The 14444-nt window shown below is 32.2% G+C and overlaps 1 protein-coding gene across 3 annotated transcripts in view; it reads left to right on the top strand.

Annotated features, from left to right (window-relative positions):
* The first annotated feature begins 5165 nt into the window (after positions 1-5165).
* Positions 5166-14444, top strand: part of LOC128159737 (aldose reductase-related protein 2-like) — a 29184-nt gene continuing 19905 nt past the window's right edge. Inside the window, exons 1-11 of one of the 3 annotated variants that reach the window (XR_008240175.1) lie at positions 5166-5480; positions 7439-7606; positions 7802-7918; positions 9102-9191; positions 9507-9623; positions 10006-10118; positions 10352-10433; positions 10680-10763; positions 12561-12649; positions 12813-12898; positions 12990-13566. Coding sequence is in view for 2 of the 3 variants with exons in the window: in XM_052822923.1 (XP_052678883.1) it covers positions 5406-5480; positions 7439-7606; positions 7802-7918; positions 9102-9191; positions 9507-9623; positions 10006-10118; positions 10352-10433; positions 10680-10763; positions 12561-12649; positions 12813-12843 (966 nt within the window). In the remaining variant the exon portion in view is untranslated. Of the gene's footprint in view, positions 5481-7438; positions 7607-7801; positions 7919-9101; positions 9192-9506; positions 9624-10005; positions 10119-10351; positions 10434-10679; positions 10764-12560; positions 12650-12812; positions 13567-14444 lie in introns of those variants that run through there. The other 2 variants (XM_052822923.1, XM_052822922.1) reach the window with 2 other exon arrangements.

The following is a 14444-nucleotide window of genomic DNA, read 5'->3' as shown; positions in this document are numbered from 1 at the left end:
AAAAACACTGGAATATGCTAGATCGTATATTAGGTAATTTTTGTGAAATGTACAGGTGAGAATTATGAAATGCGATGAACGTCTTGACCAATGGTATCTTCTTTTTTATGTTGAAATTTGTCAAAATTCATACTAAATTAAATTAAATGGCTCTGCATGACATGACATCGGGTGATTTTACACACGATACGCAAAACACATACACACACAATAAACATCGCGTCAGAATGAGGCCACCGAAGGGGGTATGGCAGGTGACGTGACAAGTGTCAGACAATCTGGGAGTATCCTGCGATGACCCTATATAATTTAGAATTGAGCTATTTGATCATTTAAAAAATGTTGGCAGTAATGAAAACTTCTTTGCGTGAATTAGTTATTATCATTGTGCAGTGTAAAAAGGATCAAAGATATAAAGATATGGACAAAATTATCAGATTATTATCTGATTATGAAGAATCCAAATATAAACATAAATTTTCTTTACATAAAAGCAGCCGCAAAATCTTATTGGAATTCATTGTTGTGAAATGATTAGTTGTAACATTCTTTTCGGCGGCTGATAAAATGTTCCGACAAAAGCCGCACCACCCCTTACAGCTAAATACAATTACACGGTAAAATCCAGGTGTAATCGGTTCCCTTAGAAACACCCGTTAATCTACGCGAAAGCCGCTCGACTAAGCACGATAATGGGGGCAAACAAGTAAACATTGTTCAATCTGCTCAAAGTGGCTATATAGAGCGCGGCGGAGCATCAAAAGAATTATTATAAACAATTGAAGAATAGGTATATAATGAGAGAGAGAGAGAGAGAGAGAGAGAGAGAGAGAGAGAGAGACTGGCTGTTTGTTTTACTAAAATTGCATGGAGGACACAAACAATTAGAGATATGTAAACATAATTTGTATTATGTATAGATTGTTTATCGTTTTTGTAAAAAAAAAAAAATCCATCGGTTAAAAGAGAGATAACTGGTACCACAGTATGATGAAATGATTTCATAAAACATACAGAGTAATTTTTCTTGGAAATGCACCAACATTTTTCGAGATACGGTGGTTGTGGTAAAACCCATACGATTATGATGCATGGACAGACCTCCTCCTCCTCCCAAAAAATAAAATACACCATCAGGCACGTAGCATCGTTTTTGAAAGGGGGGGGGGATGGGAGGGGGGGGGGGGAGGAAGCAGGCTCATCAAAAAATCTTGACAAGAAAAAAAAAAAAGAAAAAGAAAAAAATAAATAAATAAATGCATCTTTCCAAAATCTTCAAAATCCTAATCCGTGGTGGAGGGGGAGGGCAGGCGTAGCATACATATTACATAATTTCAATTTCATATTTTCATTCCAATTTTTTACTTACTCTTAAAAAAAAAGGGGGGGGGGGGGTAATTCAATTTTTTATATGTAAATTTCTAAAAATATGCCCCCCCCCCGAATGCTACGTGCCTGACCATAACAAACAAAAACATTCCTTTTAAAAAAAAAAGCGTATACACCCCACCAAAAGCTAGGACAAGAGAGATAACTCGTTGCATGCTTAAAACAAATCTTCGCTGGGTAACGACCCACAGTGTTTTCATATTCACCAGACTGTAAAAGTCTTGTAAGAACTCTGCTTCAAACCGTTTGTTTTTTTTAATAAAGATATTGAGTTCAATTACTGAAGAATTATAAATGTAAAATTCAAACTTGTTTACACAATGAATATAAAGGCAAGTTAATACACATGTACCATTGATGCATATTAATTTTGATTAAAGAAGTCATATTATGTACTAAAAACGACTCCAACTTGTTAATGAACACCTGTAACTTTGTATTGAAAACTAAATCAAAATTAAGCTTTGCAGTAAAAAGAAACCGATATGTTTCGCCAATTCAGAATTGGCGAAAGAATACGCGGTATATATGAAGGCTCGATCCATTTTTTGCAAAGAAAATAGATTTGGTATTTTTAGCTTAACATTTTTGGACGTCAGGTCATTGTGAAAAGAAATATAAAAGTTTAGTTTTAGAAAATGATAGTTGGAATAATAGTACTATACCTTGACAATTTAGAGCAAAAACAATGCGTGGATTTTTCATATAATCGTTTTTGCTACTTTGTAACGTTAAGTATATATTGGACATGTCTAATGATAGCAAACATTGCCCCTCATTTAGAGTGCTAATATTATAGGAATACATGCAATTAAAAATACATACTCTCCGAAAATGTTAAAAAAAAGGTTTGCTATGAATGGTAAACGTTTTCCACTGATGAAAGGTGTAATGTAAAATTAACACTTTACAATTTGTTTTACAGATTAAAGCTTAAAAATATTACAGATGAAGTGTAAAATTCACAGATAGATGAGAAGATGAGTAGATTAAAATGGGAATTATACAGAAAAGAGTCTAAAGTTGACAAATAATGTGCCATTTTTTTAAGACGTGTGAACTTCAGGTACGTAGTATCGTTTTTACTCACCCAAAAACAATTAAAAAAAAATTTTAAATCATAAAAACTCTAATGGGGTGGGGGGATTGGGGAGGGGGTGAGGGGGTGGGAATGGGTTACATCGTGTACATATAACTTCAATCTCACAGTTAATTTCCTTCTCCTTTGAACATCATCTTTTAAGTTGCTCCCCAAAAGGGGGAGGGGGCAGCTCCATGTTAATCCATTTTATTACAGGTAAATCAAAGAAAAATGCTTGCTGCGAGAAAAAGTGGTGCCTCCCCTCCACCTACTCCCCCTCCCCTCCCCCCCCCCCGATGCTATGTGCTTGAAATTTTACAGATTATAATGCACTTTGTTTTAGGAATACTGTATAAATTATACTGATAAAACTGTGCATATTACAAAAAAGATTGGAAAATATGAAATATAGAAAGTGTTAATATTCTTATATTATCAATATGGAAAACAAAATAACTTCAATATATGGTGTATGAACTCTGCTGAAGAAAGTACGAGGTTTACGAAACAAAGTGTGGAAAATAAGGAAGTGCCAAAATTGCACTTAACATACGCTTCCCTAATTGAACATTTCAATTATAAAAAAAAAAGTTGAACGATTTCAAGACACCACCCATAGTTTGTGGATTCTACTGATGAAAGTGTGAATATTACAAAACAAAGGAAGGATAAATTATAACCCCCCCCCCCCAAAAAAAAAAAAGAAACCAAACAAACCAAGAAGGCCAGGGGCCACATAGCTCAGCTATATGCAACAATAGCCATAACTGTGATCAGATGACCTTAATAGTATCAATTTCAACATGTCTTGACAATTAAATACAGTAGATCTTACACAAAAAGTAAAAAAAAAAATTCCAATTTTTATCCACAAATTACCAAGCCCCTTTTGTTGTTTAAGATATATATTTCTCTTTTCCTATTTAAATCCACCCAACCACTTTTTGTGGTTCCACTTTTCTCCAGCGATTCGTGATCAAATTTCAATCTGCACAATCTCTGCTTTTACACATGTTTCAGGTTTATTTGGCTGAATGCTTTTCCAGAAGTTTTTTCAAGATTTTTCTCTACATCTTCTAACACCCCCCCCCCCCCCCCCCCCCCCAGTTGTGGCCCCAACATACCCCGGGATCATGATTTGAACAAACTTGAATCTACACTACCTGAGGATGCTTCTACACAATTTGAGTTTTTCTGGTCTAATGGTTTTTGAGGAAAAAGATTTTCTCTATTATATATTCCTATGTAAAATTTGATTTCCCCACTGTGGTCCAACACTACCCCTAGGGACCATGTTTTAACAAACTTGAATTTACACTACCTGAGGATGCTACTGCAAAAGTTTGAGCATTTCATACCTAATAGTTTTGAGAGGAATATTTTTAAAGATTTTCTCTATATATTCCTTTGTAAAACTTGATCCACCCCCTCCCCCCGTTGTGGCCCACCCTACCCCCTGGAACCATGATTTGAACAAAATTGAATCTGAACTACCTGAGGATGCTTGCGCACAAAGAAGATGGCGAGAAGAAGATGAGAAGAAAATGAAAATGTGAAAAGTTTACAACGACGACAACGACAGACAACTGTCAAATCTTGATCAGAAAAGCTCAGGTGAACTAAAAAGCGTTATACTTATACTAAACCTTTTATAGGAAAAGAAAGTCGAATGAAATGAAACAATTTTAATTAACTCACATTTGCTTCTTTGGGGTAGTGACAATTTGTCTTACAATACAAACTGCTTTATTTTTTCAGCAGTTCAAAAGTTCATTAAAGAGTCTGGAAGATTTATATGTAATAATTAAATTCCTTTTTTCCTTTTGCTTTCTATACTGTATATCAACGTTATCTACTATATATTTGCAATTACTTTGTAAATGTATGTCTATGAATTTAATTATTATAAAGTCAATAACTAAAAGTAACATGTAATATTACATGTACTATGACAATTGAATATATTGTATGTATTATCATTAGGAGAGGAACTTGTAAGTTGCAAGAACTTGTTTCCAATCCTTTTGTGTTATTTACACAATAAAATATGTTCAAATCAAATCAAAGTCGAATGATTTCAATGCAGCATTAATTTTTATTTTTTTTTGCGCATCTTTTATAAGGTTAATGTCAGATCGCTGTGTTGATATCATGAAAAGGAATCCTCTTGCGTCAGAAGGCCGTTTTTACGTTCACTTGCTGTAACTTCATCTTGCAATTACATTGCACATGGACTTTATTCAAAGTTAATCTTGTTAAGTACGAGTCCTTCTTTTGAAACCAAAATAAATAAAATACTGCGTTTCCACGAATTCTGTGTTTTTTATCGCCATACATGTAGCTCTACTTCTATAAATTCCTATCTTTGGTTACCTTTGCGCTGAAGGAATTAAACGCCAAAGTCCTATTTGCAGCCAGCGCTATGACCTCGGGTAAGGCGCAAATTGTCCCACAAACTCTGCTGTAGTCGGTATTTGATATTAGATATTTTTTAGAATCCATTTATATAAATCAAAAAATAAATCCGGCAGTTATGCATTTTGCAGTGATGATCAAATAACTCAGTATCAGAATGAAATAATCATTCCTTTGACATTATTCTTAGTGTTTGCTTCAGATTTAAAATTGAAATATCATGTCTATTGACAAAGATTTAAAAATGTCTCTTAAAATGAACCAAACTTTCCAAGATATTATTTTCGACCATTAGGTAATATGTTGACAACATTCTACAACTTTCTATAGGACAACCGGAACACACATCATTAGTTACATGACTGTGGGGTTTCGTTGCATTCCGGGATGAAATGTACATTACCGGAACCAAAAACATGCGATTCATAAACATAGTCTAGATAAAAACCCAGAGAATTCCAAATCAAAACATTTTGGATCTACCTACACACCAAAACAATCCTACACAAACGGTTGAACAATGGATGCTTCTTTAAGCTCTGTAAAGCTATCCAATGGGTTACATATGCCATCCATAGGGCTAGGAACATGGCAGGTAAGTATATTCACGCGATGTCAATGAAATGAAATTTCATTGAGTTGTATTTTTTTGGGGGGGTGGGGGGTGGGGGTCTGCTAATATTAAGTTAAATTCTTCAGTGTCAATGCCTGTGGTATCTCTACAGATCAAATTTGTAACATATACGTATAGTCCATAAGAATGTCAATAATTTAATATTTAATTGAACCATATCTGAAAATTATTTAAATATAAGTATTATAGAATTATTCTTTGAATATTATGAAATGATCGGATACGATCGGACGTGACCAAATCCATTGCAAAGCTTTTTTTTTTTGGACTTTGTCACACATACCGTATTTAATCGACTCATAATACTATTTAAATGAATGCCTTTTTATTTTTTTAAATATTACATTATATGCGGGGTCTCCAACGAGTAGCTTATTTATCTTTGATAAATAAACATGCTATATACTATTCTTTTAGTGATATTTTACGCAAATATATATGCTGATCAAGACAGGCTACGCATGTTTACAACTGGTAAATACCGGTTTACTGATTTTAAGATCCTTCAGCATTGTCTATACAGCGGTCATTATCCCTATGAATTTTCTTCACGCATGATTGTATTGCAAACTGTAAAAGCAATTATATAATTTTTTTTTCCAGTTCCCACTGAGCTTCAAAATGCACTTAATGCCATAATAAAACTAAATTAATAAAATTATTTTAAAAATTTAATAATTCTAAATAGGCAATTTATAATCAAGACTTTGCTGTGAATAGAAACTGTGTACAGGGAAATATTTACATTCCACGTATATTTTGCATGTAAAGCTACTGCAGATATAGCACCATAACACAGAAAGGGTACTAAAAGGTTAATTGACGAGTTTTAATTGTGACGTCACAAACGTTGAACGCTGATAAATACAATGTCACAAGCGAAAATCAAAGATCACGCTTGTGGCTGTTACAGTGGCTCTTCCATTAATTTAAACTTACCCATAGGATAGTACAGTAATTTTGATGTATAATTCGCATTTGCGTACAAGGCAAGAATGTAAAAAATGTAAATATAAGCATTAAATCCTTATTTTTTGAAAGATATAGTCTCATAACTGCAACGGTGTGTGCAAACAAATTTTCATAACGCGCTAACGCGCGTTATTCAATTTGTATGCACACACCGTTGCAGTTATGGGACTATATCTTTCAAAAAATAAGGATTCAATACATAAATATTCGCCTCAATTTTATTTTCGCTCCTTTCGCCCTTTGTTGTCAGCGGGCGAATTTAAGACTGGACGAATTTCAATGACATAATGCCTCTCTTTAAACACAAATTTGTCTAAGCAAATTCAAGACTTATGCAAGTGATGCATGAAGGGCGAAAATAACCCTGTATACAGTGGATGAAGTAATGTGAGTATAATTGTTGTTTAACAAATCAACAATTTAAGTAGTCTTAGTATTTTTGTTTGTTTAAAAAAGCATCTATAAATTTTGTGCTGATTTTGAAAAAAGTTTATCGAGAATATAATTAAAGCCATTGTTCTAGTACACGTTCATGTGATATTGGGTATTAGTCATATTTTAACAAGAAATTGAAATAAAATAAGAACATTCAGAAGGACTGATGTTAATTTCATTATTTTAATACTAGAATAATAGAAATATTGAATTTTAATGCACGTTGATTGAAACGTAGTTGGTAAATTAATTAAAAATTGACGGTTCTGAGCCAATAATTTTTTTTAATGTTAGAAGTAATTTTTAAAAACACTTTTAATTTTTTCAATTACTCTTGTCTGAAGAATTTTGCTTAAATCGGGGTCCGTTTTTATGGAATACTATTTCAGAAAAGTTAATGTAAGGAACCATTTCTGGAAAACTTTCATCATTGACGATGTTTATCAATATGTAAAAATCACTATCTCGAGGACGAATATAAGTACATTTCTATATGAGACTACTTTTGACAGAGCCCGAAGGACGAGTTGAAAGTTGCGGTCCGTGTGGCCCTGGACGCTGGATACCGACACATAGACACTGCCTACAGTTACTTGAATGAAGACGCCATCGGAGAGGTCCTACAGGAATATATCAAGAGTGGAAAAGTGAAGAGAGAAGATTTGTTTATCGTTACCAAGGTAATTTACGAGGGACTCTGCGTTGATTCAAAATGACAAACTGTGTCTAATGAAAAATTTAAAAGTGAAAAACCAAATCTATTTAAAGATATAACTCTTATTGTTATGTGGGGGGGGGGGGGCAATAAGTACTTGTATATGACATATTGATGATCCGGATTGATGTCTAAAACAGTTTGCATTCTTTTTAATAAGTTAGCAATGATTCATATGGAACCAACGCTGGTCAAGAGGTCCATTGAGATGAGTCTGAAGAAGCTACAGCTGGACTATGTGGACCTCTACCTAATCCACTTTCCTGTGCAGTTCGCTGTAAATAAATTTCACTAAGATGATTGTCATATATTTACTATATATGTACGTATGGTTATTAGCAATATCCACAAGACAATACAGATAAGACATATTTGTGATAATGTTTAGTGTGTTTAATAAAAAAATCGGCATTTATCAATAAGTTTGTAAAAAAAAAAAGTATTCCATGCGATTTCATTTGCAGCTCAAATACCTTTTATTTTCAATCTGCATTTCTTATTTCTACGTTGTGATACACCTGCAATTTAGCTCAATAGTATTTTTTCGTTCGTTTTTGCGTCCACTTATAATACCAAAGAGGCTCGATGAGGACGCCCTGGCGTCAAAATGTAAAGCTTTTCGGAAAAATCTGTGAGAACTCTTTCTTTGATAATAAATTATCGAATCACAATTAAAACCAAAATTAAAACACTCAAGCTCGATAAATGTATTTTTAAACCACATGTAATGACATTGCATGGACTTAGCAAATGATGAAAATAATGTTTGCGCTTTAACAGTGAAGCTAGCGAGAGACGTGGATATCCAAGGTTTAACAGCAATTAAAAGAAATATATCATAAGGGTCTGTCCATAGATATATGTGACCTTTAGTCCAAATAACAAGTTTTAGGACGAATTCAGTTTTTTAGGCATTTATCTTTCTTATACGTTGTTTAATGTAGATGCGTAAAAATTGATATACAATGCATAGCAAAAATTATAGTATATTTTTGAAAAGACAAGATATGTTGAAAAGTTTAATGGTCATAGGATTGAAATAATTATCTCGATTAACTTTATCACCTCAGCCACACAGCTGATCTTAAAATGTTTATTGTTGTCGGATGTTGTGGCCGAATTTAAAACATTTATTCAGTTTTCTGAAACTGCTAAGCCAAACAAGACTTTTGCAGTGCATCATCAACAGCTAAAAAGAAGAAAATAGTCAATTTTAAATCAGAAATTGACGCGATCTTGAAATAAACAAACTGTTATACATGTACTTACTGAAAAAAAAATCAGAATGAACTGAATCAAATTTTTAATCATACAATTTTCAAAATAACTTGAAAAGAAACAAGTAAAGTTGACGGCTAAAATCCATCCTCAGTATATCATCACCTTTAACCACAAGGTTATGAAATTCCAAATGATCAATCTGTTTATGAAATGCATTTCCCTGGATTTCTTTTTTTCAGTATGAAGGCAATGATGAGAAAGTATTTCCTGTTACTGAGGCAGGTGGTTGGAAGGCAGCAGAGAAGACAGATCTGATAGGAACATGGAAAGTTTGTGTTTTTTTGCAGTATTTTATCTCCTAGATTTAAGACTGTAACCAAAACATCTACGAATATCTTGGAAATCCTTCGTCGAAATTGCCCCCTTCCATTATATTAAGAAAAACACTCCTCTAATGAAAAAGGCGCATGTTCGTTTTGAATGATCTTTTAAAAAACTTGCAAAAAATTATTTACTCGATTTTCCGGACAAATGTTTTGGTTGTGATATTTGAAAATGATTGAAACATGTTTGCTGATCAATAAAATATATTTAACTAAACTAGGGATTACCATCTTTTTAAAAAAATTATTTTCATATTGTAGGCTATGGAAGAACTGGTCGACTTAGGGTTAACGAAATCTCTCGGTCTGTCCAACTGTAGTATTTCACAGGTTGAAAGGATTTGTAAGATCTCCAAACACAAACCAGTCAGTAATCAGGTAATAGTAGATACACTGTTAACTTTGATGAACAAAGAAAATATCTATATCGAGGAAATTTGACATGACATGAAAATATTGTAACACATTCGAAATTGCCCTTATATTACACTTTCTTTAAAAAAAACAGTGTACATGTTAAACGTACACAGATTATAACAATTGTAGTCACTTTGTTAAAATATCTAAAAAAAAATTACCATCTTTGCTCTAAAGATCATTATTTCGTGACTTATAGTTTTTGTGTGAATATATTAACTTAAGATCAGTCATTTTAACAGGTGTTCTACATTCATTAGAATGTAAAGTTACTTCATCAACACAATTCACAAATTTGACCTCTCTAAAATATAATTAAAATTCAAGGACATTTTTCTTGCAGGTGGAATGTCACATCTATCTTCCACAGAATGAGCTCTTTGATGCTTGTAAAAAGCTTGGTTTGGCAGTTACAGCTTATGCACCATTTGGCTCGCCAGGAAGATTTGAACAATTGTATGTATTACTAGTATATAAGTATTTTTTTCCTATTTTCAGGCATAATTTATGTGATAAAGACTATGAATTTTATTACAAAGAGTATTAAACATACTAGTAAATAAAAAAACTATTATCATATCTGCTCAAAAATACATATCTAACAGTACAATAATATGTTAAATGGTTTTTCTGTTGATGTTTTATTAAAAAAATATCCTAATAACAGTATATTTTTGATAAATCTAAAGGAGAGAAATAGATGCACCTGTTGTCCTAGAGGATCCAGTGATTACCAAAATTGCCAAGAGATACAGCAAATCTCCTGCACATGTTAGTAAAAAACATATATTTAAATTACGTTAAAGTTATTACCGGTATTATACTTTCAAAATTAACAATAAAAATTTTACTTCAAAATTAACACTGAAATAGCGTTTTTTTAGTAGAAATTTTCAATTTGGAGAAAAAGACACATTTTAGTAAGACTAATATTTCTAAGATGTGTACCAAACAAGCAAATGTAATCCGACTTAAGTCTTTCTACTTTTATTCATACATAATATGTGTTCTTTTTAGATACTGCTTCGTAATCTTCTTCAAAGAGGCATAATTGTGATTCCAAAGAGTGTGACCCCTCACAGAATTCGCAGTAACATTCAGGTATATTAATATCGTCTTAAAATTTTGAAAAGGATGTTCTTCTAGAGTAAAATAGTAATTTGTTTTTGTTTCCTGCTAAACCAACTAGCTGTTTTTTTCGCAAGTGAATATTGAGCATCTCGTATATGCAAAGGAGACTTAAAATGGCTGTCCTAAATATGAGATGAGGAGTAGATAATTTTAAAAGAAATAAAAGCTCCAGATATAAATAATTATCGACATACCATGATACATGTATTAGCGGTATCCACATGTCTCATATACATTTAGTTGCCCGGATCAAAATACGTAAGGTTATTTGGGTTATTATCAATAGTATACGCTTTCCTAGATACGTAAATATAAATATAGCATTTTGTATACACAGAAAGTGATTTTCTATTGCGAATTGTTGTAAGCATTGTGAAAAGTTATCTTTGCCACGTGGATGACTGGGAAAAGATAAACGAAACATCTTTTCCCCCTAATTTTGATGAGACTGTGGTTACTTTTAGGTATTATTTCTTTACCTCCAAAGATTGAAGAGTGTATATATGGAGCTGGTCTGTGACATCATATATATATATATATATATATATATATATATATATATATGTAACCAGGTGTATAATTTGTATATTAAATGTCAGCGCTAGCGTCTTTGATTGGTATACGTGTTTAGAGTGAATGATCGTATGAGAGTTTAATATCTGTAACGTGGACAATGACAAGACTGGACAATAGGGTCACATGACTAACTCTGCATGCACCCTTCCCCGCCAAAATCTTATACCGGACTGGCACTCTCCGCCAAGCCCTTGAACGGGTCAGAACTATAGCTGTATAGCAATATGCTTAAGCATAAGGATTGTTTGTCCCGGTAAGACTTAATGTAATAAATTAAAGTCATTCTAAATTGTAATATATCTGTTTCATTTCGTTTTCTAATGTGTATGTTTGTCTGTGTCTAATTGTCTTGTCATTTGTGTCTATTCTGTGTTATTCGTTTAATTACGAAATTTCAGGTTTATTATGTATTAATAAATATATAACAACGACCCAAGCTTGGCTTATTTCGACCACTGGCTACATATATATATATATATATATATATATATATATATATATATATATATATATATATATATATATATATATATATATATATATATATATATATATATATCAACAGTTAAGTTAGGTCTATGAGACTGCGATCGATTATATGAGGGAAATTGGCCTGTACAGATGTTAATAATTAATAAGTTTTTTTGTTGGAACAACATGCCGCTATCCTGTCTTGTTCAGTTTTCATATAATCATATTAAATCACGGTTGAGTACCATTACAATTATTATTGTTTTAGTTTATTTCAATGCGCTGTTTTTTTTTTTTTGTTTTTTTTTGGGGGGGGGGGGGGTTACATAGCAAATTCATTTGTTCATATGCACATCATGTTATTACGATCCGAATAGATGATTCTTTCAGACGGAACATCTAGAAAGTTTCATATGCAAACTTCGATAAACATTTGTCGATCACATTGTTCTTTTTACAAAACCTTATATTTTATAGCTGCAAAGTTGTAGTTACTCATTAGTTAAGTTTGAGTTTGATTATGCTAGTATGGACTAGTAATTTTCCACATACATGTAGCCCCTGTAAATATACATTGTTTTAAAGAATTTGTGATTATTGTTTTTTTATGACATGATTTGTGTACAAATTGAATTTCCTTTCTTTATCTCTGCCAGTGTTTGTCATTTGGAAATATGTGACTTATGAAATCATGATATATACAACGATTAACTGTTTCAGGTGTTTGATTTTTCTCTTACAAAAGAAGAAATGGAAGACATTGCAGGTATTAAAACAAAAAGACGTCTATTTGCCGCTGTTGGATTAATGTAAGTTCAGTTTATTTAATATCCTAAAATATATAAAATGTAATATAATAAATGTACTATTCAAATATATTTAATTATATTACATAAAGGGATAAAACTTTGATAATCAGGTATAATTTAACAATGTTTTACAATAATTTTAATATCTTTATCGTATTTATAGGTTTCCAAATCACCCAGAGAGACCCTGGTGAAAAATTATAGCATAAAAAAAGAAAGTTCGGAATTCTTTATTACGTATTTGTATTTGTACGTATTACAACCGTTGCACAATCCAATTCTAGATCGATCTCAAAATGACATAGTGCCTCAAAAAGCATTTCACTTTCGCTTCCGGCAGAGAAATGAACAGAAATGAGTACAGAGAAATGAACAGAAATGAGTACAGAGAAATGAACAGAAATGAGAACTGCTATAGAGATTTTGAATTTCCTGGGCTTTTGACAAATTCTGACGTATTCTTTCACAACGTCCAAGGTAATTCAAAGTTTTCTTGCTGAGCCAAACATTTATGTACATGCATATGCCATACCGTCTTTAAAATTTCATCATTTAAATGAAATATGTATATAAACATTGTGTAAAAATATATTTTTGGCCTTGTAAATAAGTGGTTTTTGCATCATGATGTTCATTTACATAATTTCCTTTTATAAAGATATGTTTTTGTATCCAATATTGTTGTTGAATTTCAGTGGAATCGCTGTAGAGTTTTTTAAAAAAATTATTTCTGTTACAAGAGACTTCTGAACATTTAACATTACAGGTTTAAAAAGCAGTTCTTTCACATTTTATTTAAAATCCGTAAGAGTTCATTTTGAAAAGATAATAGTATGTAAGTTACTTTTAATTAGTTCCAAATGATTTTGTATTCTTACATGTGTATATAATAAAATATGTTCAAGTCAACTGAATGGGGCTTATTTGTTACCATTTGGATGTTGGATTGAGCAGAGAACCATTGATTTTATGCTGGCTTGGAAAGCACGAACACACATTTTCGTACCTCTTTCATGCTTCAGTCCTTCTTGGTTATTTTTATGTCAGACAACACGTTCCTCGAGTATCTTTTTTGTTCTCCTCGTAATAAAGAGTTGCAATAAAATCATTGTTATTTATAAACACTTTTCAAATGATTAAAATTTCACTTCTTGCTATATATATATATTATATAAACACTTTTTCATATCACCAATTCAAGTGTATTTTCAAGAAGATTATATACGATATTACAAACTCCAGTATTTTGCAGAAATGCCTGATAAGGTATCCCATTTTTTGCAAGAAAACATGTTAAAGTAGTAGAAAATCAAAAACAAATTCCTAGAAAAAAAATTGAGGAACGTGTCGTCTGACCTTAAGAGGTATCCTCGGAATAACGTAGATACTTGTTGATCCTCACAACCGATAATTTCCCCTTCATACATTTCGGTGTTTTTAGGAGTGTCTTCTCCAAGGAAAGGACACCGCTTTTTCTTCATCCTCTTTTATAGGCAATGCCTGTTTTTTAACCCTACCAATATTATCCTTTTCCCTTTTTTCATCACAATATCAAACGTGTTTCGAATCTGCAAAAATATCTCATCAGAGAGAAACCTGATATTATATCCCATGGTGGACATATATAGTTGTAAACAAATAACGAAACTGTACATTGTGTCCGTGGGTATTCGGACCAGATTTACAAAACAAAACATAGAGTAGTTTAACTCATCTTTTGTCAAGTGTTTAAGATCTACGAGAAAAGGACCTACACTTCTACATGGTTTGTAGAGATTTGGTTGCGATTTTTTGG

Source organism: Crassostrea angulata, chromosome 8, assembly GCF_025612915.1.
Source record: "Crassostrea angulata isolate pt1a10 chromosome 8, ASM2561291v2, whole genome shotgun sequence".
Taxonomy (NCBI): Eukaryota; Metazoa; Mollusca; class Bivalvia; order Ostreida; family Ostreidae; genus Magallana; species Magallana angulata.
The sequence above is the reverse complement of the archived record's forward strand: the minus strand, read 5'-3'. Positions and strand labels throughout refer to the sequence as shown.